This window comes from Fringilla coelebs (assembly GCF_963513975.1).
Source record: "Fringilla coelebs genome assembly, chromosome: 9".
NCBI lineage: Eukaryota > Metazoa > Chordata > Aves > Passeriformes > Fringillidae > Fringilla > Fringilla coelebs.
Window position 1 is genome coordinate 30364099 of NC_140067.1, and position 27913 is coordinate 30392011.

The 27913-nt window shown below is 49.6% G+C and overlaps 2 protein-coding genes across 2 annotated transcripts; one reads left to right on the forward strand and one right to left on the reverse strand.

The window, feature by feature from the left end:
• Positions 1–3334: 3334 nt before the first annotated feature.
• TADA1 (transcriptional adaptor 1) lies at positions 3335–17521 on the reverse strand. Its single transcript, XM_084210996.1, has 8 exons — positions 17401–17521; positions 17044–17135; positions 15934–15999; positions 9517–9614; positions 7190–7399; positions 6043–6194; positions 5019–5181; positions 3335–4088 (listed from the first exon to the last, which is right to left on the reverse strand). Exons 1-8 carry the CDS (start codon positions 17472–17474, stop codon positions 3936–3938), a joined length of 1008 nt encoding a protein of 335 aa, XP_084067122.1. The 5' UTR covers positions 17475–17521; the 3' UTR covers positions 3335–3935.
• Positions 17522–17544: 23 nt separating this feature from the next.
• PRDX6 (peroxiredoxin 6) lies at positions 17545–26606 on the forward strand. Its single transcript, XM_084210997.1, has 5 exons — positions 17545–17704; positions 20069–20225; positions 24845–24991; positions 25470–25616; positions 26152–26606. Exons 1-5 carry the CDS (start codon positions 17613–17615, stop codon positions 26281–26283), a joined length of 675 nt encoding a protein of 224 aa, XP_084067123.1. The 5' UTR covers positions 17545–17612; the 3' UTR covers positions 26284–26606.
• Positions 26607–27913: the final 1307 nt, after the last annotated feature.

Sequence of the window (27913 nt, forward strand, 5' to 3'; positions counted from 1 at the left end):
CAGAGCGAGGCTCTTGCTCCCTCCTTTCCTGTCTTTAGGGAACGCAGAAAGCGGATAAGAATTACTCTGAAGCCATTTATTATGGAGTTATTCAATGCTCCATTTATTATAGAGCTAAAACCCACATTTGACAACTTGGACCAAACTTCTGGCGAGTATTTTAGAGAGGCTAGAGACAGAGGTGAAAATAAAGCAGCCTGAGCTGCTTTTTGCTTTCTTTGTGGTGGGAAAACAAGCATTTTAGTGAGAAATTAAAGTTTCAGTGGGAAATAGAAGTCTGAAATATTTATGTTGCTCTAGTGAAAAACAGAGTGGCTGCTCCCATCAACAATACACCAACAAACAATAAATACCTGAAAATCAAGCCTCCATTCCACAGAAAGACTACACTGCACAGAGAAGCACCTGCTGCTCCTCTGCCAAGTCCATCTGGAGCATCTCTGTGAGATACAGACAGAAGTACAGGGCAGATTGCTCGGCCAGGACCAAATCACCTCCTGAGATGCAGAGCTGGCCAGCTGTGCACGTGGAGAGAGGAGCAGGGAAGAACACGCACAGCTGCAAGGACCTGGGCAGGAGCCCTGCTGACACATTCCAAAGCAGGGTTTAAAAGCCTGTAAAGGACTCAAAGAGGTTACAGGGTGCTCCATGGAAAGGCCAGCAGCCCTTCCTGTGAGATGAAAGTGGCCCCAGCTCCTGCTCGTTGCTCTGACCGCAGTGGCATTTCAGAAGTGGCTGTCGCTGCACAGAAGGAGATATCTGATTGTGGGAGCCTTTAATTAACTATAACCCAGCTCACCACTGGGAAACTGGTTTCAGAAATTCAAATGGAAACAGTGGTTTTTTTAATTATAACCAGCACAGCCCCAGGGAGGCAAGGCAAAGTCTGGGGAGCAAGGGGTTGGCTGTCTGGGGGTGCTGATGAGTGCTACATTCACATCCTTGGCATCCTGCTTGGCACACAGCTGGAAAGGTTTGGTCAGACTTAAGCCAGGTCTGGCAGCTGAAACTGTCTGAAAAGTAACAGATTTTCTTTCTGACTCCTACACTCCCAGGGATACAGATCACATTGATGATTTCTGGGATGAGATGAACAACTTCACCCCAACCCAGGCCATGAAGAAAGCCCAGTGAAGACCTCAAGCACTTCCTGTGATTTTTCACTACAGATCTAGAAGTGGAAGCAGAAGCAATAGAAACTCCAAAAGTGGCAACTTTCAGTACACTACATAGCTCCTATGGGGTTAAGAGCATAAAATGCAATTCTCACTCTTGAGGACATGACAGGTGATGTTTTATCCCTTCCCTTCTGTCTTTCCATATTCTGGCATGACTGTAGCAAATTCCAGGCCTGCAGCAAGAGGCAGGGGTCAGAGGTAAAAGCCTTCAATGGTGAAGGCCACTACAAAGCACACCAGGTTGCCCAAGGTAACTCTGAAGTTCCACTGAAGGTTTTTGAGCTAACATCTGCTCAAGCTCAGCTTGCCACAGAGCTGCCAGGTTCTGGATGGATCTTGGGGCAAAAGCCAGACCCTGCCAAACTATTTTCTGTGATGCTTTGAAATTCAGCAGTGTTATTTATTTATTTTAGAGGGCTGAATACTGTAGTGAAGACAGACATGTCATGTCACACCCTAACAGTGATAGCTGTCAATACCAGCACCTTGCTCTCAGGGCAGGGGTCCAAGGAAAACCTTCACTGTCCACATGCTCACACACCAGAACTGGAGATGGCACTGCTTCTCTAGTCTCATCTCTGGAAATAAACAAGCTGCTCTAATTCGGAGTTTGGCCCTTCTTTCAGCAGGGGGTGGAAAAGCAGCCTCCAGCCAGCCACAGGGATTAGCTCAGTTGGTTAGAGCACAGTGCTCATAATGGGTCTGATCCCCACGTGGGCCATTCCCTTAAGTGTTGGGCTCCTGGTCTTTGTGGCTCCCTTCCAACTCAGAATATTCTGTGATCCCTTGCAGCTCCATCACCCAAGAAGCCTGTAAAGCATTGTTTCTCACCAAAACTCACACTTCATGGCAAAGTGCTTTGAAAACATGTGCCTTTCAGTTTTCAGATCTCTGCAACGCAGCTGACATGAGTTCCTTGTTGGAGCCTTTGTTGTGCAGCAGCTGTACCAAACACCCCACTTTGGCAGGGTGGAATAGATGACTTGGCTCTTCAGAGCAAAGCTCAGGCAAACAGCAGGGAGATTCTAGTGCCACACTTTGCAATTTGTTTCAGAACCTGCCTGTGATACTATCGGAGGCTGGCTGCTTTCTTCAGATCTGAGATCCTCAGAGCTGCCCCAGAGTTTCTAGCAAACAAACTTACTGCTTTCATTTTACACCAGAAGCATCACAACTACCTGGGAAATCTCCCTCCCACACCCCACAGGCTGTATTTTGGGTGGCTTGATGATCTCATCACCACATAGTTACTAAGGTTAAACACTGCTTTTAAAAACTCTCATGTAAAAGCCACTGAGGTCAAATTTTAAGCTCAGACTCACTCTGACCAGCTTAAATACAGAAAAACAAAGCAGTAGAAAGAAAAAGACCAAAAGGAATTGTCCATCTTTTCTCCCCCACTCCCCTCTGAACCACACAGTCAGACCCACCCTACAACTGCTCCCATCCTGCCAGGCCCTGCTGCAGTTCTGTGTCCCTGCCTTTCCCAGTTTCTTCATAATCCTAAAGTGATCTTCTCATGAAGAGAGTCACCAATACCTGTCCAGACACTGCCTCTTGCTATGCCTGACTCCACAGCACATCCCAAAGGGGATGCAGGAAAGCCAAGAACACAGGGACAGCTGCACAGCCCCTTGTTACAATGCTGGTGCAACATGAACAGTCACAGGGGTCAGGAAAGGAAGCTATAAAAACAGTAACTGGGAAGAAACATCAGGGATCTACACCCTCCTCAGTCCTGGGGGTACAGCAGAGAAGAAACTTCACAAGAAATATGACAAGTCTCCCATTGAAATACCTTCCAAATAGGAAAACCAGAATGAAGTGGAACCATGAGCTTGCTTCCCCTTTCATATTCCCCCAGAAGAAGCTGTTTCGATTCCATTAATCTGGAGGCACAATAAGCGAGTCACACTTCAGCAGGTACCTTCATGTTTGAGGTCAAACCCAGGCCATGTAGTAATTAAGACACTTTAATGGAATTCTCTTGTTATAATAGGCAAGTTCCCAGAGCTGACTCAGGAATACAGCAGAGCACCTGAAACCCATAAGGTGGAATTTCTCCTTTTACACAGTGATCTGCACATCCCCCATGTGGAGAGGTGTGGCTGCATAATTTCATAATGAAGTAATACAAGGCTGCATATTTTTACAAGGAAGTGAGAGGAGAGATTTGTTCATGCTGCAAATCCAAGGAGTCTTCAACACCAAGACAATTCCCTTTTGTCATAGTTTTGTTTTGTCACAGTTTCTAATCAGAAGTTCCCCTGGCAGAAGAGGAACATCAGCTAACAGAATTGCTCATCTGCACAAGAGCCCACCCCATAACCAGTTAATGAAAAGGATCCCACCAACTGCAACAGAAGCTGGACAAGGCCTCTGGAGTCTGAGCTCAGGAGGGAAACTACCTGAGAGGTGAGGGCAAGGAGACGGAATCTCCATGCTCACAAAAGAAGACAAGAGCACACCTTATTTAAAACCAACTCTTTCCACTCTCACATTTATTTTTCCTAAAAACAGTCCTTGCAAATGTCTCTTATTTCTTTCCCAATTCAGTGGCATTGCTGCAAGTCTCCACGGCACATGACTCTGGGGAAGCAGAGAAGTGTCCCACAACTCAGTCCCATTTCCATAGGAAAAGCTGACTCATAAATCACATCATCCTGGAGATGCTGACACAGGTTTGTAAGGAGCACCTGAATGACAAGTCCCAGGAGCAGGCTGGAGCCACCTGAGGGCTGGCAGGGCTGCCCAGCTCTAGCAGAGCAGCAGGCCCTCCTTCATGGCCAGGCGCTGCCGGTGGATCTTGTCCTGCTGCAGCTCCTCGTGGTTGGGGTGCCAGAGTTTCATGACAATCCTCTCAATGTTTAGAGCATAGACTGTGTGTGCAGGGATCACTTCTTTGTGCACCTGGAAAGGCATGGTGGGGAAACAAGCTGCACACTTGCATACACATTTGCCCATGTTGCCAGGGAATAACCTCCCTCTACCACAGGGGCCAGCTCTGCAGAGTGGGAACAAAGGGAGTGTCACAGGGAGAGCTGCTCCCTGCCAGCACTGCCAGAGCAGCCACCACAGCACCACCACCTCTTACACCCCTTGCTAAGGGAGTGCCACGGTAAGGAAATAGTAATTTTGCTCTTGGGGTGGAAATCAATAATTGATCATCAAAACCATAGAAAAAACAATTCTGACTAAACATGAGATGAATGCTTGATTACAGCGCTGTGGTCTGTATCCACAGCTGTCAGACAAAATCCCAAGGCCTGTTCACAACAGCACAGATCATCAAGGGGGAATTTCTAACAACTAATTTTAGACACTCAAAGTAGGCAATGCCCCCACAACTGCCAGAGACGGAGGGAACCACAGCCATACACTGCCAATGAAAATTCACCCAGCTGACCTCAAATGTCTCCCCAGGGCTGGGGTGATCACAGCTAACCCACTGCAGTGTTCTGTATGCCACGACCAAGTATTCCTCTAAGTACCCAGGTGGAACACGAGGAGTAAGAAGGGACATGCCAGGTTAGGTATTTTGCTGCAGCACTGTCAAAATCCATCCAGCTCAGTTCTGATATAATCACTGCAGAGGAAGAGTTCACCCCATCTTGCACAGCTGTGAGACAGGGATTTCCTCATCAACTCTGTGACCAACGGGATCAGAAGAGGCATTAAACCAGCAGTTAACAGGGGGAACAAATCAAAGCCAAAGAAGGAAAGAGACTATGGGAAGAGAAAACAAATCGCCCTGCATGCACGTAAACCACACCTAAGACTGGCAGCTGGCATCCAGGGCAGCGCTGCCTGTGACACGAAGGTGTGACATGACCAGCTTACCTGCAGTGCCTCAAAGAGGTCGTACATGTTGACTGGAGGCAAGGATGCTGGCAGAGTGTCCCCAGAGCAGGCCAGGAGCAGGGCTGCCTGCTGCTCAGCATCATCAGGAGCGGGCGGGGGGGCCAGGCTCTGACCCGCCGAGGGCGTGGCGCTGCTCGGGGGGCTGGGGACAGAGCAGGCAGAAAACATCCCAGTCACAAACCAGCACCAGCTGTGGCTGTCATGCAGCAGGAACCTTGCTGCTCTGCACCACCTGATGTGGTACATAAAATTATTTCAACTCTAATAAAAATTTCTTTTAAATTCCAGTTTAACAAGGAGTGTGGACTGACCCTCAACATGCTTCAGCCCTGCTTAAATGCTCTCAGTTGTGCAACTTTTTGTTACTTGCAGCCAATAGCTTCTATCCCGCACAAAAATTAAGGCACACACAACATTAAGCTGGAACACTGGCCGTTAGGCAGAGTTGTTTGTAGTGCTACAATCAAATCTTCAAACACCCACGACCTCCTGTCAACTGCTAGAAGCTGCCACAGATAAACAAAACTGCCTTCTCATACACAAACGCTGCCAGATGCACTGCACAAACTCTTTGACACAGACTCCAAACAGAAGGACCTCAAAGCCCTGCTAACTGGAAAGAAGTGCCACAGAACCATAGACACATTTGCATGCAGGAAATGACAGGATGGCAGTGTCCTGTGGGTCCTCACTGACATTTTAATCCTATGGCACAACAGCCGTGCCTCCACAAAGGCAGAGCACTGCTGTGTTACTGATGTTTCCAAAAAGCAGTAATGAACTGCTGGACAAGCAGAAGTAAGGGAGAGAGGTAACACTGTCCCTACAGTGCTGGGAAATCCCCATATTCTCACTCCGTGTTTAGCTGTGCAATCCTCCATACCAATCCTCCTAGTTGGTGAAAGCAAGACACTACCAACACACATACAAGATGCAACTGAGCCATGGAGTAATTCCAAGACTAGCAAAATCCATGCACATCAGTGTGCTGCCAGCTCCTTACCACTCAATTAAGTTGTTATAAGCAACAACACTGTTCTTCAGATATGGCTGAGGGTTGACATTGCTTCCAAAGGCATACTTGAAATGGCCATCCCTCAGACGATAGGCTTTCCTCCTGGATATCACAGAGGTCAGAATGTCCTTAAGGTGGTTCTGCAAGAAAAAGCAATCCTGTGACATGTGCTGATACATTCACTCATGGATAGAAGGGCCTCAACAAATGGCAAGACAGAAGCAGTGCTGCTATCACCACAGGGACCTAAAGATGGAAGGGAACCAATATCTGGACAGGCTACAGGAGGTTTTCATTATCCAGCCCTTGGATACAGAGAACATGGCACTTTGTGAGTGCTGTAAGCATCAGCCTGTGAACTATACTTTAATATGTGATGTCCTGCTTCAAATGTCAAAGGGGTCTTCAGTGGTAGGAAATTCCCAACCTCTGATTAAGGTTAAAATTTCATAACTGACACTGGATGTTACACTTGAACTGAAATACATGCCCTGAAATGACAGTGAAAAGCCCCTCACTCATCTTTTTCATTTGCCTGAACAGTGCTGAAGAAGAAACTGTCTGAAAAAAAACAAGCAGACAGCTTCTCAATTTGGTCTCACTCCACATGGGAACTCAGGTTTGCCTCCACATGCTGAGCACAGAAAATCATCCACACATCAGTGCTCCAATCAATGCCTGAGTCATTCCTGGGATGTGTACAGAGATGGAAAACCAATGGCCAGAGCCAAACTAAGACTTCACCTGGATCAGGTATCACCTGATGGTGTCCCTTCATGGCCAGGCCAGACACTGTGCCTGTAACAGATTGCTTTTTATAGAACTAGTCAAACTGGCATTCCCATTCTGTCCCTGCTTTGAACTGACAGGAATAGCGTTTTCCACAACAGCTACTTCAGCGTGTGTGGGGTACTGTGCAAGTACATCAAAACTAAAGTTTGCAGGCAGAAGTGTAAGACTTTACATCTAGGGCATGAGATTCTCTATTCTCACATTACTCAGGAGGCAAAAGGGCAATTGGAGAACAATCAGAGCAGCAGGTTTCCACCCCATGCAGGGGGACAACACCCCAGACCACACACAGAGCCTTTTGCTGCTGTGTCATGAGACCACAGCCCCCCCAGCCCAGCCTCACCTCCACAGCATAAACAACAGCTGTCACTGCCTCCTCGGTGACATTGTCCAGCCCATGCTCATAGGCAGTGACAATCATCCTTCCTTCCAGCTGGCCACGTGTTGGGAGCATCATGGTGTGAGAGCACAGCTTCAAATCATCATCCTCCTGAGGATCCTTTGCCACAAACTGCTGGGCTCCTGACAGCGGGTTCTGAGGCTGGAACCGGTGCTGTCAGGAACACAATATTAAAGTATAAGATAACATTCATTCAGACCCTTTGGTTCATCTAGGGGACATCCATTCTCTAGTTAGAAAGCATACACCTATAAAAAAATCCTCAATAAACCCCCCCAATGGCTTGTGACTGAAGAAATTGGTAAGTCAGTGTTGGCATCCTTTCACTGGACTTGTCCAGTAGCACCCCTAACCACTAACTTTGGGTATCCACAACACACTGCAGCAAGAAATTCTACACACTACATGAAGACTCACCTGCTCTGGTCTGCTCTGTACCTCCCCACCTGCTAGATTAGTTTGATTCTCCTGGGAAGCTCAAGTGCAGTCAGTGACTGCCCTTTTAATCTCCTTTCACACTACCCAGGCCAGTGACTGGACTTTCACATCTCTCAGACACTTTCTGTGTTGAAGAGTTCTCATATATTTAGTAATTCCTTGTACAGAAGGGTATATTTTTACTTACTATCTGTACAGCTACCCTCCAGATTAAAACCCATGATCCTAAATTTGTGTGATTGATTCTTACATTTCTCTAATGCCTTAAACTTAGCCCAATTCCAGCACTAATTTCATACTCCAGTCTCCCTTTGTACTTTCACTACTCTAAGCAGAGCTGTGTTACAGAACAGCCATTGAGATAGAATATGACTATTATTCAGAACTGACTCAGCAATTTAGCAAATATACTCATCACAGAAGAGGAATTCATACTAGAAGGTGGCATTTCCCAGCCCATATGTATTCCAGCACAAATCCTTGGCTGCATTGTGTGTCAATCTCTGAGTGCCTGTGAAGGCTCCTCAGTCCCCAGATAAAGGAGGGAACAAAGCTAATGGAAAATAATTAATCCTTGAGCCCTGCCATGTGTCTGGCTCAGCACTAACCCACAAGGAAACAGACTCAACACACTCCCTCTACTTTCCAGTGGCTGTGGAATGGAGATTGCTGCAAGGCTCTTATGGGGCACCAGGACAAACACACTTTAAATATGAACAATGAATATGCAGCAAAGTGGATTTCTCACATCTTAGTTTCAGGGGAGAAAGGGGGGCTGCTTTAGTCAAAGGACAGTGTGGCATTTAACTCAGAGTGAAAAACCAATCCACCCACTGGTGATGTGAAAGCAGGTTTCCCTCCACATAATTCTAAAGATTTATGCTTTCATTACAGGAAAGTCACATGCCTGGAAAAAAAGACCTGCAAAACGTAAGCAACTCTCAAGAGGAATGTGGTTTGGGAGAGCAGAAGGCAATTGGAATGGACTTGTGGTCATTCACAGCTGTTATTCTGACCAGTGAGGGAAACATTATGAAATACCAAGGCACTTCCAAGTTCACACTACTCAGAATTCCACTAGTACCATTAATCATAACATGCACTTCTTACAGTTCTTACTGCCAAGCATTCTTGAACTGTGTACAAACACACACTAGAAATCCGGTGTATCCTAGGGGTAGTGACTAAATCAAATTCTAAGACTTCCACTACATCACAACTTGCTTCTCCAACTCTCATCTACTTGCTACTGAACTTGTAGAGTTACAGTGAAGTTTTAAGACAGGCAAGGTAACAGAGTCTGAATTGAGAACATCACAATACAGGTTGCAGCTGTGAGCACTGCAAAGTAATTTAACAATTCCTAACTACAAGGAGCCTTCAGCTGGACTTGCATTCCTTTGGAACACTAGTCCCTGAAGCACGCACAGAGTGCCTTATCATAGTCCCTAGAAGTGCAGTAAGCACCTTATCAAAGGCTGTCTGTTGAAGAGAGTGCCTCATCCCAAATCTGTCACATCAGGCCCCCCCACACTGGTCTGGCAGCACAGAAACAAGTGCAGAACAGGGGTGTGACAGTGCTGGGTGGACGTACAGAGCCTTTACTGCAAAGTGAACCGGATCTTGCACGTTTCTGTGCCACCTACCAGAAAATAGCACCTTTAAAAGGCATTCTCAGCTCTGAAACATTGACCTTCTGAAAACCTTACACCCAGGATCTTGATTCTAACACTTTGAGAGTTAGTCAGAGAATTCTATCTGATTGCCTGAATAAACAGTAAATCACTTGTTTTAAGAATTTGGCAGGTGTAAAGAGAACCACAGACACTTACATCGAACTTTTGGCGAACAGAAGAAATCTTTTTCTTCCCTTTGGGTTTTCCAGGTTTAGTTGCAGAGCCACCTGGCCATGGCAGAGATCCAGCACCTTCTACAAATTGAAAGGAAAAAGAAACCAAAACAAACCAACCAACAAACAAACAACAAAAAATAAACCAAAAAACATAGAACACCCACTAGGTATTGCTGATTTAGGGCCAGGATGAAACCCTTAACATTTGGCCACCTGTTAAGCCTCAACCCAAAATCAACAGCCATAGCAAAGAGGGGAGAACATCTTTGGTAGCCCCTCCCTTCCTTTGTCAGCCCCTTGCTACTTTGACTCACTCACAACACCCATGACTTATGTAGCAATTTCTGTCCACACACCACACAAAACCCAGAGTGGAAGGAGAGAGGTAAGCACAGCCTGTAAGAAAATCCAAGAGGAAGGAACAAGCTGTTTATTCCATCAGAAAGGTAAGAGCTCGCCTGGAGCTCTTACCTGGAGGTGGGTTCTCTTCTCACCCACTCTTGGATCAGGTCAGATGCTAAACCATCTGAATTGAGCAGCCTGACTCCCCAGTTCTCCTGCTTCAGCCAGGTTTGTCATGGATCCTTATTAAATGTCACTACATCAAGCTGATTGTTCTGTTACACTGAAGAGAAGGAGGGGGGGAAGAACTGCAAAGGCCACTGAGCCCAGGAGCAGGATGGCACTAATGTGACCAGTGAGCAAACAGCTGAAAAAGAGGTTCCTGTTTAATACCAATAAATAAATACACTTGGTCATAAAATCAGTTCAAAAGTCCACCGAATGCTGTCAAACAGCTACCCCTACAGCAGGCCAAACCACATCCTGAAAATCACACAGCTCTTGGCAAGGACAGCCTAGCAAATTTCCTGCTGACAGGCTACAGCATCTGTGAGCAATTAATTCCTTCAGGAACATTGGCTTAGGACAGCACCGCACTGGATGTGTGTGTGCTTGCTGGCAGGGAACAAGTGCAACTCAGAGACTGGACAGCCCTCTCGTGGCTACAGAGCAGCCTGTGCTGTGTGCCTCCAGCACCTTCCTCCCCCAGCCTGGGCCTGAAGGTGAGCATCCTCTTCCTTTGGAGCACAGCGTGCCCTCAGGGAGCTTGGACAGCTCGGCTCTGAAGGCACTTCAGCTGCCCCCAAAGCAGAGGCTGGAGCTCTGCTGCCAGGCAGCTCTGACAGCACAGCAATGTCTTGGACATTCCCTGGCCACACCTCAGCCAGAATTTGCCATTTCCTCTAGATAGAGGCAAGAAGTGACAGCAGCCTTTCCACATCTCACCACCCACAGCCTGGCTAGCCTCGCTGAGCACTGACCAACGCCCAGCTGTGGTTCTCTCCTGCTCCCACAGTTCTCGCCAGCTTCACACCAATCTGTGGGTTTATCTCTGGCTGTCCCAACTACGCTTTATCTGCTGCAATTGAGAACTAACTATGGTTGATTTGCTGTAGTCAAGAACTCAAACACAATTATACCACAGCCCTGTTTGTAAGGAATGAGGCTGGCTAGAAGTCCTTGGCTATGGGGAGCTTCCCACACTCACAGATGGAGAACAAGCACCATGTCCTCTGCTATGGGGAAAAAAAAATCTAACAGGATCAGGCTCAGCTGAAGGATTCGGATGAAGTTTTTGAATGGTCAGCTGCTAAGAATGGATTAGAAACAACCTACACACACAGAGATGAGACATTCTCCCTATATTAAAAAAAGTTGACCAAGAAGTTTAGTTACATCCTATTAGAGAGATGGAAACCCATAGCCTGTTGTCAAAATCCACTGGTCAATTTAAGAAATTAAAAGATAATAAATAAAATCTCCCTAAAAATTGTAAGGCTGGTGTCACTGCTCATCAATACATCACAGGAGAGGCCCTAATAATGGAAACCACTGTGGAGAACCACATCAGGTCTCACACAGCTCCTTCACAGCCTCATTTGTGACCAAAGAAAGTGCAATGAATGGAGATGGAAATTGCAAACACTCTTTTCTCTGACAAAGTTCTACAGATATAATAGGTTACAGTTAAGTCTGAATTTTTAAAATACTTCTTTTAAGAAAAATAATACAGTAGGTTTTAAATTAAATGGCAACTAAATTTATAGGCTTTGACAGTAGATCTGAAAGATGCAACTTAATTGAATTGCAATGTGTACATTTAACAAGAACTTAGCCAAACTCAGCTTAAAACAAGGAAAAGGTGAGATACAATCTCCTATTCCCCACTATAATGAGCCCACAGCACAATTTTTGGTTCCTTTTCCAGGTTTTCATATTACCAAGCCCGACTTGCACTAGATGAAGAAAGCAAAATTTCCCTCTAGCATTCTAAGAAACCAGTACTTGCCTTCCTGGCCACAAATGACAAGGCTGAGTTGGCTCAGACATGAAACTTCAGAGATGAATGCAGCTTTTATTTAATCTTGCTAGCAAAGGAATCAGACCTTAACAAGCCACAGCTGCTGCTCTGCCTTCAAAGATCAGCAAGAGATAGAAACATTTTTCTAGGAGCCACCACATCTCTGCATGGCACCATCATGATGACACCAGACAGTGCAGACAGAGCCTGTCAGGTTTGCCTGATGTGCTACATGAGGAAAGGACAAAGATGCAGAGAAAGTCACCACAGAAGGAAGCAGACAGAGAGAAAACACACGTTTCCCATGCCTGTTTTCCTCATCTTCAGTTTGAGGGGGGGGTTGTTTGTTTTAATCTTCTCGTGGGAACAAAGGTTTTGGTCAGTTATTCTGCTGATATGCTGCTGACTCTCCTCTGCCAAAAACTCACACTCCCATTTTATTACTTTTCCTCCCTTCTCAGCACTCTGGAGAGAAGCAAACACAAGCAATCTGAGCCAATCTCACAGCTGAAAGCACTCTAAGCAAAGCCTGTGGACAAACCTGAGGAAATAAAATGCTCCTGTTATTGCACATGAGTTCTAATTCACTGAATCATCTCTTAATTGGCTTCAGACTACTATTAAATAAATTAAATCCGTATATCACTAACCCAAGAGTTTGCAATTCTCCCAGTTTTATTGTTAACATTTAGCTAAGAAGGGAAGGAACAGTTCAAGCAAGATACATATTAACTCAAGAAACCTTGCTACCCTGAGTGCTTGCAACTGTCCAACAAACAAGGTCAGCTTAGTAAGCAAGTCCATGCAAGGTTAAGAAAGGATTTAAACCAGAGTCCCTCTTGATGGAATTTTTTGGGGAAGAAAAAAATCCCAGTGTGCTGGTTTGGGGAGGAAGAGGGTTAATTTCTTTCATGGTAGCTGGCACAGGACTATGTTTTGGATGTCTGCCAAGAACAATGTTGGTGACACAGGGAGAGAGCACAGAGCCAAGCGATTTTTTGCTCCTCACCCCATCCTACCAGCTTGGAGCCTGGCAGTGCACAAGGACTTGGGAGAGGACACAGCCAGGAGAGCTGACCCCAAATGGCCACTCTTCACATCAGAGCAGACAACACACCTCCCTGCCTCTGCACCACCCAGCCCTAAATGTCCCATGCAAGAGAGGCTCTGCAACTGGGATTTCAAGTTGTTTGGGTGACCAATGGCCTGAGCAGATGAGAGGGGGAAACGCACAGCATCCTCAAAAAGGGTGACATTCACCAAGTGCTCCCTAAATCCCAGGTGGAACCATTAGTACAAGAGGCAGCAAAACTGGGACCAGATGGGTTTCTTTGCATGTTCAACATATACTATAATCACTCCTGAAAAATACCTTCCCCAAGGGTTCTTATCCCAACACAGTACAGTATCAAGTATAACCTGACCACATGGTTACTTTCCCCTTGTCTCTCACAAGAAGGTGGAAAGTACATCAGTAACTCTCATGATGGCGTGGTAATTGCCTCAAAAACACTTCTTTAAAGATACTTATTTCCATGAATCATCAAGTAAACACCTTGTACCTAAAAGACAGTGGTAGAGACAAAAGCCTGTTAGCTTTCCATTCTTACATGGAGGGGGAAAAAAAACCAAAAAACCAAGAGAGAGAAAAACCAAACCAACCAAACCACAACAAAAAAAACTAGCAGGAGTCAGACTGGCATCTAGGGGAAGAAAGAGAAATCTAGATGTTAAAGCTAGTATTGCACCGATACAGATCAGCTCCCAGATGACTGGGAGACTGCACTGATCTGTGGACAGCACAGCTGAGTGCTAGAAGGGACTAGCAGAAAGCACAGCTAGTTCCAGAGCACCAAACCATATCTTTTAAATAAGACCACACACCCATGATTAAACTGACTTTTTTCAGGCTGGCTTATGCAGTCTGTGGACACAGAGCCAGCCAAAGCTTGCCTGAAAGCCCTGGAGGTGACCAGCACTGGTGGCCAGCTGGTTACCACCACATGCAGCCACTAACCTGCTGAACCACTACAACCAGGCTTCTGCCAGGGCTCTGAAGAGAGCAGCTGCCATGGGACAGGAGAAAACAACCTCCAGGGACTTGAAATTAAAGCAGGTCAGGCAGGAAATAAGGAGCATATGGAAAACACCTGTGGAGCAGCACCCTGCTCTGTGCTGGGGCTCCCACGTTTAACACAATCCTAAGCAGCCTTGGAAAGGGACACCTGGGAGAATGAGACAGAGCAGAAAATTTCCAGAGTGTAAATCCATCTGGATTTAAGTGAAATGTACATCTTTAAATTAAGTCTGTATTGCAGACATAGCTGTTTAGTCTGACTGCCTGTTCTCACAAAAACAAACAAACAAACAAACCCATGCTCGAGATAAGGGAGAGCCCCTTAAACTCTGAAACAAACAAAAAAACTGCTGCAAAAGACAAAGCAAGATGACCCAAAAGTTCTTTCTGTATGTTCTAATAAAAAACCGAGCTACAAGTATAACGCAAAATCAGTAAAATAAGTATTTATTAACCTGTTATGAAATTCCATGCACATAAATTAGTAAGGAAAATAAAAAGAAACCTAAAGTTACCAGAAGTATGCATGTCATCTTAAAAAGAACAATCCCCACATGAATCTAGCATTGTAATAAATATACCAGCCTTACAACTTTCACAGAAGTTGTAGAGTTTGTTTGCTTCTGCAAATCAAGAGTTTGCTGAGGAATTCTGACCAGAGAGCTGCACACCATGACTACGTGGCATAAAGAGACTGGATAGAGACACAAATGACATTCAGAACAGCTGAGCCCACAGCATGCACACAGGAATAACAAACCCCAACCTCAGCCACATGGCAAGAGGCTCTAGCCTGACCACTGCCTCAGAGAAGCAAGCCCTCTGAGCTGTGAGCTGTACCCAACACTCACAGCAGCTCACTGCTGAGCTCAGAGAACAGGCACTGCCTCCCTCCCCTCCTCATTTAGACTCAGCTGCTCCAGGTGATCGTCAGGGGAATCACTGTTCCTGTGCAGTCTCTTTATAATCCAGCTGTAATTAATTACTCAAAGTTAAAAGCAAGGAGCAGAAGATTCAGACATAAACCTTCTGATTTACACGAGTCCAGCTCCCTAAAAGGAACAAGTTTAGGACACACAAGGTGTTTTTGCAGTTCAATCACGAGCAAACAAAGCAAGTTTGGAGGCAGAGGCAATCAACATTTAATTAGCACAGCTAGTAGAGTTAAGGACCACCTCCAACACAAAAGCCCGTGGACATCCATGAATTTTACAGGCATTATTTTCTCTAGCTACAACAGGCACCTCAGTAACAGGTATTCTCTCCAAAAACTCATCTCTCAGGTCTCAGCCCATGTGAGCTGTAACAATTTTCTCTCCCTTCCCGCACAGCAGTTCCACACCTTGAATTGCAGCTCAGTTGCTCTTGCTACCACATCTCTGGGTTGAGAGCTCTTTTGGAGACCAAACAAAACACACCTGCACCCCTGAGAACAGCCATTCTAAACACTCACACTGGTAAAATGTAATTCTAGATGCTCACAAAGGCAAAATGTTAACTATCTGCAGATGAGTGGGTTAATAGGTCATAGCTCAACCAAGGCTCCCTGTAAGAACTTTTCTATCAGATATGTACTTGAAATCAACATGAGTCAGGAAAGTCAGCTCTCCACAATGACCAGGAACAAAGTTCAGAGGAGAGGGAAAGAGGTAAGTAAAGCACATCAAAGAGAAGGCTGCACCTGCCTTGACCCTTCAGCTCACAGCAGACACCAACCCAGAAATCAAACCAGATTATCACAGGCAGCAATCCAGCCTCAGCCTCTAACCATGCACACACAGCTAAATCATAGAAGCCCCTCTGCTGAAACATTATTTTGCTACACTTTTACCTGTGTGGCAAAAAAATCCCATGAATATTAAGGCTGAGGACACTGGGGTACTGTGCACACATCCCCATCACACAAGTGCCAGACACAGTGTTACACCAAATGTTTAATGAGGCTTCTCAGGACTCACCTGGGGCAGAAACCAAGATCTGGCACCGGGTGAGAATAGCCAGGAGGAAATCATTATGAGAATGGACTGTGCAGAGAGAGAGAGCGCTATGTTAGCAGCACATCAGTGCCCAGAGGCACCCCCTCAAAGCCATCCTAAAGCAGCTCCCTAAGCTTTCCCACTATTGTGTTCTCCCCACCTGCTCAGTCAATTTTTAATTTAAGTTTTTTTGAGAGTTTTCTTCCACTGGGCTGAGAATCTGCTTCTGTGACAGCACAGAGGATACTACACACAGCACAGAAACAATGAGGTCACTTGTCAGTATCACACACACAGTGTATTACAGCTGCTTGACAGGTCTGGTGTATTCAGCCAGTCAGAGGAGCAGCTGTCCCCTCCTGCCATGCAGGCACAACACTGTAGTGCTTTTGGTTTTGCTACAAAATACACCAAAATGAGAACCACAAAGATGAAATCAACTCAAATAGGTACTAACAAAACAGAACTTCACTGCAGAGGTTTTCTGGAACATAGAGTAAATGTGCATAAGAGAAAGTGAAAACAACTTCAGAGGGTTCCGGGATCCTCTTTGGAGTCTGAGCACCAAAAAATCTCCCTGCCTTTCCCTACAGGGATCACAAACTTGGAAGCCAGGAGCCCCCAGATGAGCTCAGCAATGCCCACCCATGCCTGCAGACACTCAGAGAAGCAAGGACCGAGGAATCTCACCCTTCAGCACCCCAGCTGCCAGTCCCAAGGGCCAGGAAGGACCCGCCTGCTGCAAATGCACCCCAGTGAATCCAGGGCTCCATCCCCTGCTCTAGCCAAAGGGAAAGTGCAGAAAGGACTGCATCTCCACAGTGACATTAAAAAATGGCCTTTTGGTTGCTCGAACAGCATGTTTTACATTTTTATCACATTTACACAACGCCAAATTGTCTGTCAGTGCTGGCGTTACACAGGGACTTCCCCACGCAGGCCGGGGCACCTCCCACCATTTTAACCCCATTGCAGCCGGAGCCCTGGCCGCTACTATTTCCCTCACAAGCACTTCCCCCATTCGGGAAGCACGGCGGAGCTTCCCAGGCCTGGCAGGGCAAGGCAAGGAAGCGAACCCCGGGTGTCCTTTACCATTGTCTTGCGTGAGAAGCCTGCGCGCTTCCAGGTCAAACTCCTCCTTGCTGATCTTCTGCTTGAACCAGAGCTTCAGGTTGGCCCAGTACCTCGGGAAGAGCAGGGAACCACAGAATCAATGAGGCTGGAAAAGACCTCCGAGATGATGGGGTCCAACCTCTCAACGCCCCCGTGTCAAGCAGACCTCGGTTCTTTCCCCGAGCACCTCCGCTGAGGGAGCGGAGCAGAAGCGCGGCTCCCACACACAGCGGCGGCGAGAGCGCCGAGGCTCTGCAGGGACACGGCAGAACGCGAGGGGCCGGGAGGGTCGCGCAGCGCCCAGCCCCGCTCCCCCTGCTCCCCGAAGGCACTCACTGCTTCACGTTCTCGCCCAGCGCCTCGCTCAGGCTCTTCTTGGCCGCCTCCAGCTCGCTCACGTAGGTCGCCATCGCGGCCGCGCCGCCTCAGCCCGTCACGTGCCCGCGCTCACGTGCCCGCGCAGGGGGCGGTGGCGGCGGCGCGCAGGCGCAGAGCAGGCAGCGGCGGCTCCGGGAGCAGCAGCGGGAGCAGCACCGGGAACTGCGGCCATGCCGGGGCTACTGCTGGGGGATGAGGCGCCCAACTTCGAGGCGGACACCACGCAGGGTCGCATCCGCTTCCACGACTTCCTGGGAGACTCGTGAGCGCTTGGGGATGCGGCGGGAGCTGGAGCAGGGGCAGGGGGTGGGATGTCCGCGCCGCCGGGGATCCCGGGGAGCCGGGACCGAGCGGGACCGCTCACCGCCTTCCGTCCTTCCGCACGCCCAGTCCCGTGTCACACGGTTCCGGCGGCTCGCTCCAAGATGTGGGTTTTTCTCGTGGAACCGGGGGGCGCCCGGTGGGCAGAATCCCGTCCCCATCGTCCCCGGAGGGCGAGCCGAGCTCCCGAGGCCAGAGGAGAGGCAGCGCCCGCGGCACGGCAAAGCCCGGCTTGCCAGAGCGGCGCTTATCCCAGGGCGGTCCTGGGGACAGCTCGGTGTCCCGGGAGTGCCAAGGTGACAAGGGCTCGCTCCCGCTGGACACCCGGGGCGGTCCTGGGGACAGCTCGGTGTCCCAGGAGTGCCAAGGTGACAAAGGGCTCGCTGCCGCTGGACACCGTTCCCTCAGAGCCGGCTGCTCCATTCCCCACACGGGCACGGCGCCTCCGGGCCCCGCTCCCGGCAACGCTTGGCAGGCTTGAATCAGCCCCTGCTGCCGGCCCTGTGAGCTTGGGCAGAGGGGAAAAAAGAGCCCTGTGAGCTTCAGCCCTTCTGAAACCGGCTGTTCCGGCCTGGGCACACGGCTCTCTCCTCCTGCTCGCCGCTGTTTGCTCAAGGAGCGCGGGTATTGTCCGAAGAGCCTCCTGGCACCGGTGGCCGGGTATCTGCCCCGTGGATTCCTGCTGACCCGTGGCGGTCACACGGCTCTGGCAGAGCTGCAGGAGCCCTCACTTGATCCCTCCAGCTGCATTCCCAGGTCTCTCAGACAGGACTTTCCCCTCCTGCTGTGGTGCTGGGGGCCCGGTGAAGTTCGCTGCAGTAAGATCTGTGTGATTTGAGCTGAGAAATGGTGTAAGGAGTCTCTGGCAGGGAATTTGGAGTGCTCGGGGTGGCTTTGCTTTTGCCCCTGGGAAGTCCTGAGAGCCTTTTTGCTCCAGCTGCTCCTGCTGGGCTGCATTGCTGCCTTTCTCTGTGCACTGCTTACCTTACCTGGGAGGTGCAGGATTAGTGTTTGCTGCTCTAAAGGCTCAAAATACATTGCTGCCAAGTTGTGGGCAACAGCGAGGTGGCTGTGTCATTGTAACAGGAGCCACAATGTGACCTTAACTTCTGGCATCCCCTGCTATTGATTAATTCTTACCTTTCAATGAAGTGCAGCTCACAGCAGCAGCTGGGTTAAGGCTTGGTCCCATTGTTTTGACTTGCAGGATGCACATTTGTGTGTGTCTCCTCGTGGAGGTGAGGTGCAGGGGTAGTGGCCAGCTCATGGATCAGTGACCATCTCTGCAATAACCTGGCCAGACATCCCCTCACACGTGGGGTTTGTGGGCTGCACTGTACACCTGGCTCCCCCAAATTTCATCACAAAGCACGGTGTCCACCTCCATGTGAAGAACCAGGGGCTGTCCCAGCATCTCCTGCAGGATCCTGGAGGAAGAGTGGGGAGTGAAGGTGCAGGGAGTTTCTCAGAGCAGGGCTTATCTCATGGAAGTTTCTGGTGATAGGGAACAAAGAGTTGCTGGGGCAGGAATTGCTTATCAGAGATTCGAGCTGTTCCTGCACACCATGCAGAATGCACAGTGTTGGGAACGATGAAAGTGGGACAAGAAAGTCTCACAGATATGTATGTTTGGCAGAAAGATTTTTGAATGTAGAATATAAAGAAAGAATAGAGATGGAAGCAAGTTTTGATATAGAAGAAAAGAATTGCTGAGCCAGTCTTACTGGATAACCAAGGAGGCAAAGGGTGTGTTAGTTATGGTTTTTATGGCTTAGAGCAAAGGATAAACCCACCCCAAACAAGAAGATGTTTTTACCAAGCAGAAAGATGGCACAGGCAAACAAGTCAGCAAATGTGGCAAGTAGAAAAAAGGTCTCAGAATTTTCCACTGCAAGAATACAGTTTAAGCTAGAAGTTGTTTTTCAGTTATGTACTAATTTTAAGTGATTGGAGAGCAGTAACATGAATATGGTAATGAGAGCAGTTATGATGGGCTACAGACAATAGTCAGGGCATAGATTGGTTCTACTGTATGAAGATGCTCAGCAAAGAAAAGTGTATAATGCATTGTAACCAAACCAAAGGGTCTCCAGGCCTGCCTGCAGCTGGAGCTGACAGCTGTGGGCACAGCTCTGTCACCCACCACCCTGGGCTGCTGTAAGGTCTTGGATGGAACAAACTGCATTTTGGAGAGCTGCCTGGAGTCCTGCACCCCTCATTCAGGCTCTTACAGCACAGCTTTTGTCTGCAGCACAAACCAGAACCACAGCTGACCTTCACAGCAGCTGCTTCCCTGCCGTTGCAGGTGGGGCATCCTGTTCTCCCACCCGCGGGACTTCACCCCCGTGTGCACCACGGAGCTGGGCCGGGCGGCCAGGCTGGCCTCCGAGTTCAGCAAGCGCAACGTGAAGATGATCGCGCTCTCCATCGACAGCGTGCAGGACCACCTCTCCTGGTGCAAGGTACGGGCTCTGGGGAGGCCTCAGGGGCTGCAGGAGATGCCCAGGCAGGCTTGGAGGTACAGGTGTCACATCCCAAAGCGTGGCGGTGTGGAAATTCGGGGCAGGAATGAGGAAGGTCTTCTGCATGGTTGCGGAGCACCCCACAAAGTCCAGGGTGCTCTTTGCACTTTGATGCTGATGCCTTGAGAAGGCTGAGCCAGAGCAGAGGTTGGACAGAGCTGAAGAATAAAGCAGAGATTTATTAAAGGCTTCCATGGGTCCACTTTGGGCAGCACAAGAGCCCAGCCAGGGCTGCACCCAGGATGGACCAAAATGGTCACAAAATGCACAACTGGTCACAGGGTCTCTCACTTTTATAAGTTCTGCTCCATTTGCATATTGGAGTTAATTGTCCAGTTACAGCTTTAGCTTATGAAGCCCTATCCCTCTTGTTTTTCTCTCTTTAGTCCACGTTGTTTATGCTCTTGGACCTGAAATTTGGGTAGTTCTCCTTGGTCCCCAGCTAGAGAAGGAATTGTTTTGTCTCCCTACTTTGCGAAGAGAGCTCACCATCCCCTAATATAAAGCCTAGAAGTACACTAAAGCAGTACAGGAAATGAAAAATATAAAAGCTAAAACCTGAGGCATCAATACAAGAGGAAAACAATATGACTGCTGTCCCACCACTACTGAAAGGGTTAAAACATGTGGAGGTGATGCCAGAACCTCAGAGGAAGGCAGCCTACCCACAGACCCTCAGGAAGTTCTGTAATAAAACAGGAAAGGAAAAAGAGACATCAGAAGTGAGAAAATTGCAGTTCGTGCTCAAGCAGGGAGGAGAAAACAGAGGACAAACAGAGAGATGTTAACTGTAAAATCACAAATAGGAGAATGTTAAGTGTGAAATGAACATGAGGGAGTATTAAAAAGAGATGGGAACGGAATAACTCGGTGAAAGAACTTGCAAGCAACTAAAGAAACATTTTAAAGGCAGCCTGGGTGTGCTACCAGGGAGAATCCTTCCAGGGGTTGAGGTGGCAGGGGTCTAAAATGAGTATTTCAGACAGAAATGGCCAGAGTGTAAAAATCCTTGGGTGAATTACCTCCCACTCTCTTAGCTCTTAAAATTGGGAATGTTCTCACATATTTTCCAGGGGTGAGAGGTGCTTGCAATAAGAGACATAAAAGGTGAGAAATTTCTACACTCAGTCAGACACAACTTCATGACTGACTGGCTTTAGAAATTAGCTAATTGCCCTATTGCTTAAATCAGCCTTTGTACCTGAGCGGTGCATGGCCAGTGCCCCAGCAAGCCTCAGAAGGGCCTGGGAAAAGCAATGTACAAATCCCAGTAAATGAGATTTCTGTGCTGCTCAAACTGGCTGAAACCAGCAGAAAAATTAGCAAATAACATGTCATTAGCCAGAACAGAACGTTTGTGTTGTGCTTTTGTGAGGGAGACTCATCTGCTGCTTGGCCAAAGCTGAGGTGTTAGGGTGTTGCTGACTTCTGCAAAGCCTTTGAATTTGCAAGCAGCTTTTCCATGAGGTCAGCTCTGTGAAGGGCAGGCTCTTTCTTGCAGGAAAGCAGGAATTTGTGTCAAGGCAGGGAAGTGCTGAGCTCTCTCAGGGCCTGCAGGGATGTGTGGGGCTCAGCAGACGCGGGTGATCTGAAAAAGAGATGAACAGCGAGCTGACTCTGCTGATCCTATGGAATTATTCACATGGCACAACCTCAGGTGAGACCAGGAGAAGTTGCAGAACAGCCTTGATGCTGGATGAGGGGAGGCAGAGCAGGAAAGCCTTCCAGAAAAACCACGGAGAGGCAGTGATTGAAGCTGTGGTGAGCTTTCTGTGAGGCTGGGAGAAGCCTTGGAGCCAGAGGTTTGGAAGTGTCAGCTCAGCACCTGTCAGAAAGAAACAGGTGAAAATCCTCCAGAGCAAAGATCCAATTGGTGAGGACAAATCCACAGTTCCATGCAGTCTGTGTTTTGCTGGATTAAGACCAGGAGCGAGCAAAATTTTGGGCAGAACCCTGTGTGCAGCATTCCCAAACACACCTCTGCTTCCTGTCTGGATGAAGCTGCTTTTACCTGGAGCACAGCAAGGAAGCAAGTGGGCAAGAGGGGTGGCTGAACTCCTGCATGAAACAGCACAGGAACTCCTGCTTGCTCTGCTGCAAAATTTCAGTGGGCAGATGAGATCTGCCTGGAAAGGTGAGGCCAGAGTGCAGCCAGGAATCCCTGTGTCACTTTGTGCAGCTGTGCTTTCCAGCCGGGGATGTCACAGCTATTCTTAGCCATCCCTAGCCACAGAACAGAGCCTTGCTCCAGGACTGGGGGCTCCACCTCAGCCAGGGATTGATCCCACCTCCCCAGGCAGGAGGTTGCTGCTACTCCAAGGGCTGGGGGAATGCCTGAGCTCCCTGAGCAGGCCTGGCTGGCACATGCTGTGCTGTCAGAGGTTTCAGTGCTCTCTCTGGCCAGGGATACCTGCACCTTGGTGACTCAGTGGTGAATCAATCCCTCCAGTGACGTCTGGTTTCAGCTTGGACTCGGGAAAGAAAATCAGTGATTAGGGAAGGGAGTTATGGGAGTTTTATTGCAACAGAGAGTGTGGTTTGTGAGGCTGTTTTCTCCCCAGGCCAGGAAATTACGTGCATTTTGGAACGAGTTACAGTCCATAGGATTCAGATAATACTTCTCAGAAACTCTCCTCATCCTCCAGCCCTGCTCTAAAGAGAGGGTTGGGTGGCTCTCATTTGCTGATATCCATCTGCAGCCTCCTGTGACTCTGTGGAGCATCCAGCTGCATTTCTCCTCAGCTGAACTCTGCTCTCCTTCCCTGCTCTGCTCTGCCAAGGCAGGTTTGCAGGACAGCAGAAACAATTCCCTGCTTCCTTCCAAGGCAGGCCTGGCCACAGCCCAGCTGACATCAGTGGCCCCTTTCTGCAGAGATGTGGTGACACAGAAAAGGCCTGGGGAGAAAGAAAACAGGCAAACAACAAAGCTGGAAAGGAAACCTTTGGCCACGTGTGCATCACTTGACCTCCTTGCAGCATCCTGAGGAGCTGGGGCAGGGCTGCAGCCCCTTTTGTCAGCACCAGCAGCCATGGGGGCCTGAGGAGGAGTGCAAGGCCTGCTCCCTGGTACTGTTGGTGTGCTCTGAGCAGAGCCAAGGGGCAGCATTTCCAACCCTGCCCTCCCTGGGTTCCCTCTGAGCAGGGCCCAGCCTGCTCCCCCACATTCAGAGCGTGGGGAAGGCAGAGAGGTTTGTACACTGAGGTTATCAGCTGAGCTGATAATGCAGCACAGCAGTGTGAGGGAGGCTCACAGCAGCACTGCAGGCACTTTTGTCTCCTTGTAGCATGAAAAGGGTGGAAGGAACAGACTGCCCTGTTCTGGGGCAGGAGCCTTGAATTCTTCTTGCTCTGATGCTGGAGCTGCCCTGCCTGTGCTGCCCTGAGCAGGCTCCTCCCAGCACAGCTGGGGCTCCCTGGGACCTCTGAGGGTGGCACTGCAGACTCCAGGGGTAACTTAAATGCTCTAGTTGAGTCCAGACCAAGTTTGGAGATGCTCAAAATACACTTTTTTGTGTGTATTTGTGAAGCACATCCAGTTTGGATCAGTACAACCTCATGGTCACAAGGCAGAGCCTTCGGGGCTGTGGAGGGGGATGGTTTTCTCTTCTGTGCCAGGCGTGGTTCAGAAAGGAGTGAGCAGTGTCCCAGCCCCTGCACTCAGGCTTCCACTGGAGTGTTTTGGGAGCCTCTAGTTAAGTAAGCTGCAAGTGACTCACTGGGGGGACCTGGTGCCTTGCACAAGACCTGTGGAGTGTTGGACCTTTCTTTGTCAGCTGTAGCATTGCTGGATTGCTCTGCCACTAGAGAAACAATTCCTTAGGAGCACAGTCCAGTTCAGCTGTGACACCAACACACCTGTCAGCAGTGCTAGGAGAGAGCTGGAGGAGGGGCACAGTTCTCAGTTAAAGCTCTCTGTGTCACTCTGTGTCACTGCTGCTCCATGCCCACTGCCTGGGTGGTGTTCACTGGGATCCCAGGAAGGGAAGAGACCAGGATTTGACTCCATGTTTCAGAAGGCTCTTTTATTATTTTATGATATATATATATTATATTAAAACTATACTTAAAGAATAGAAGAAAGGATTTCATCAGAAGGCTAGCAAAGAACAGAAAGAAATGGAATGATAATAAAATCTTATGACTGACCAGACAGTCCGAGCCAGCTGACTGTGATTGGCTATTAATTAAAAAAACCACATGAGACCAATCAAGGGTGCACCTGTTGCACTCTACAGCAGCAGATAATTATTGTGTACATTTTGTTCCTGAGGCCTCTCAGCTTCTCAGGAGAAAAATCCTGGCAAAGGGGCTTTTCAGAAAATATCATGGCTACACAGGCTGTGAGAACTGACCTCCAGAACAAGGCACAGCCCAGCCTGGCACAAAGGTTTCTGGTTTGTCACCTGGTTTCTGGTGACTCCATGGAAGGCCACGAGCCCTGGCTGTGCTGTCCCAGCCCGAGGCCTTGGGGCCAGGCGAGTGGGGAGCTGCTGGCTCTGCCTGGCCTCTCTCTCTCTGTGCTGGTGCCACAGGAACGTCCCATGGCTTTGTCCCTGCAGGACATCAACGCCTACAACGGGGAGCAGCCTGCAGAGAAGCTGCCCTTCCCCATCATTGCTGACAAGAACCGGGAGCTGGCTGTCAAGCTGGGCATGCTGGACCCGGACGAGCAGGACAAGGACGGGATGCCCCTGACCGCTCGTGTGGTGAGTCCTGCCCGTCCCCACAGCCCCCAGGCCTGCCCAGCAGCACAGAACCCGCCAGCCTGACCTGTGCCTGTGGGGCAGCTCACCTGCATGGGCATGGCCTCCCTCAGGAGCTGGGATGGCTCCCTTGGGCTGGAACCTTGGGTTCTGTCACGGCGACTCGCTGATCCTGGTCGTGCCTGTCCCAAACTAATTTCTGTCAGTGCTGGGTCTGCTGGACTTTGCCTTTTCCCTCACGTGCTTGCACTAGAAGGGCACAGGTAGCAAAACAAGCTGGTGTTGGACACAGGAGCTCCCAGAGCAAAAGCACATTCCCTGGGCATCAGCTGCTCTCTTGATCCCCTCCATGGCATCTCCCCTGTCCCAACACCTGTGGTCAGGCAGCTCCCAGGAAAGGAAGGAGCATCAGGGCTGAGCAGATCCAGCAGAGCAGTCAGACAAATGTGCCCAGCCCCTGACACTGTCTCCCTGTGCTCAGGTGTTCGTTTTTGGCCCGGATAAGAAGCTGAAGCTCTCTATCCTGTACCCAGCCACCACTGGGAGAAACTTTGATGAGATCCTGAGAGTGGTGGACTCCCTGCAGCTCACAGCATACAAGAAGGTCGCTACCCCTGTGGACTGGAAGGTGAGGAGCAGGGCAAAGCTCACAGCCAGGCACTGGGAACAGGCACTGAAATGGCAACCAGCTTTCCTTGGAGGGGGACACAGGCTGGGGGAAGCAGCAGCTGGAGGCAGCCTTGCCTCTGAAGCATAAGCTCCCAGCGGGCTGGGCCAGCTCACCCACCTCCCAGGAAAGCAGATCTCTCCCCAGGCCTTGGAATCAAGGGGGAGCCAGCTCCACCTGTCCAGGGGTGCCTGAACTATAGGAATTGATGAGCAGACACGGGCAAGCTGTGCTCTACCCAGCATCACAGAGAGGCTCAACCTCCCTCCTTACTCCCTGCTCCCCTGGGAGTGCCATGGCTGCGGGATGCCATTGGCAGGGCTGGCAGGTGGCACAGCTCTCCCTCTGGACAACTCCCCTGGCTCCTGGTGTAGCTCCCACTCTGCCCTCACTGCTGGCTCCAGGCATGGGACATGCACTCAGAGGGGGGCAGTGCCACCCGTGCCCAGCCCTGCCAGCTCCTGACTGTCCCCATTTGTCCCCATCTGCTCCCCAGCCCGGTGACAGTGTCATGGTCGTGCCCACCTTACCTGACGAGGAGGCCAAGAAGCTCTTCCCCAAAGGGGTCTTCACCAAGGAGCTGCCGTCGGGCAAGAAGTACCTGCGCTACACCCCGCAGCCAGAGTGAGGGCTCTGTCTGTCTGTCTGTCCTGCTGGCATGCTGGAGCCTTCCTGACCCAGCTCCTGCCCCTCTGACACTGCACGACCCACAGCCTCGTCCTGTCACACTGCTGCTGCACGGCAGCCCTGAACCAGCCCTGAGCCAGCCCTCCTGTCCCTGGGTGTTCTCCTGCCTCCGACCGGCCCTGAGCCAGCCCTCCTGTCCCTGGGTGTTTCCCTGCCTAGGACTGGCCCTGAGCCAGCCCTCCTGTCCCTGGGTGTTCTCCTGCCTCAGACTGGCCCTGAGCCAGCCCTCCTGTCCCTCCATTCCCATTCCCCAGAACCAAACCCTGGGTGTTCTCCTGCCTCGGACCAGCTCTGAGCCAGCCCTCCTGTCCCTCCATTCCCGCCTCAGACCAGCCCTGCCAGGAGCACACGAGCAGCCCAGTGGGGACTGTGGGGCTCCTGCTGTGGTGTCCCTCTCGTTTGGTGCCAGGCACGAGGCGTGGTGAGAAGGGGTGTCCTGCTGGCACAGGGAGCTCTGGGGGCTCCCAGCTGCTGTGTGCCTTTCAGAGCAGCCATCTAACCTGTGGTCCCATGAGTAGGGGAGGAGCTGCAGAGCTAAATCTCTCACCTCTTAACTGCTTTCTCGTCTCTTGCTGGAAGGTGACGGTTTCCAGGTTTTGTGGAAGAGGGAATCAAGCAAATAAACTGACCTTAGTACTACCTGCAGTGTTCCTTGTCTGTCTCTGCTGGCCCCCACATTTCCTGTGTTCCCTGTGGGCATGCAGCTGGGATTTGTGCCCAGGCTCTGGAGGGGGGTGGCAGGAGCACAGACTGCCCTTGTTCTTGCTCTGCAAGGAAGGAGTTTTGGAGAGACAGCTTGTCCCATGACACACAGTCCCAGGGCACAGCTGTGCTCTCCCTGCTGGGGAGGAAGAATGTGCCTGAGCCTGGCCTGCCCTTGGCTGCAGGGCAGAGGGTCCTTCCCTGCTCCTGGGGCATGAGCAGGCACAACAGGAGCTGTGCAGACTCCTGCTCTCCCACTCCTCCATCTCAGGGCTTTGTCAAGAGATGAGCAATGTTTTAATATAACAGTAGGAAAGGAAGCTGCTCACTGAATTGCTCACAGGGTGGCTGCCAGCACCCCTCAGTGCCCAGCACAGCCAGCAATGCTCAAAAGGAGCAGCTGTTAAAGAAATCAGCTAACTTGGGCACAAATGTACCCCCCCCCCAGCAAGTGGGACTGGCAGGTTTGATGTTCAAGGTGAGCAAAGCACCCAATGCAGTGAGTCCCCCTCCTGACTAAACCTCAGGCAGCACCTACAACCCTCTTTCACTACCCCTCCCCCCCAAAAAAAAGAGGTTTATTAATTTTTAATTGCCTTCAGGAACTATGCAGTGAATATTGGTGTATTTCCCCAAATGGCTTTTAAATGAACCTTCATTATGAAACTCCATATTATTTCCATGTATTATTTTGACTGGAAGATAAGAACAGTTGGTCTCTGGGCTGACTTTTGTTCTCACTCTTCTACTCTGCAAGAAGGAGAAAGGGAATCTACAATTTCAAAAGGGAAACATCTTGTTTCAGTGTAGCTTTTCAGCTTTTTCAAGCTGGGCAGCTTTCCTAGTTCCAATGGCTGGGCTGCACAAAC

Coding starts and splice junctions, on each gene's coding strand:
- TADA1 (XM_084210996.1), bottom strand. CDS start 17,474: ATGGCGACCTACGTGAGCGAGCTGGAGGCGGCCAAGAAGAGCCTGAGC. Junction 17,136..17,400: donor CTGGGCGAGAACGTGAAGCA/GTGAGTGCCTTC, acceptor GCTCTTCCCGAG/GTACTGGGCCAACCTGAAGC. Junction 6,195..7,189: donor CTGTTGTTTATGCTGTGGAG/GTGAGGCTGGGC, acceptor TTTTTCTTGCAG/AACCACCTTAAGGACATTCT.
- PRDX6 (XM_084210997.1), top strand. CDS start 17,613: ATGCCGGGGCTACTGCTGGGGGATGAGGCGCCCAACTTCGAGGCGGAC. Junction 17,705..20,068: donor CACGACTTCCTGGGAGACTC/GTGAGCGCTTGG, acceptor CTGCCGTTGCAG/GTGGGGCATCCTGTTCTCCC. Junction 24,992..25,469: donor TGCCCCTGACCGCTCGTGTG/GTGAGTCCTGCC, acceptor CCCTGTGCTCAG/GTGTTCGTTTTTGGCCCGGA.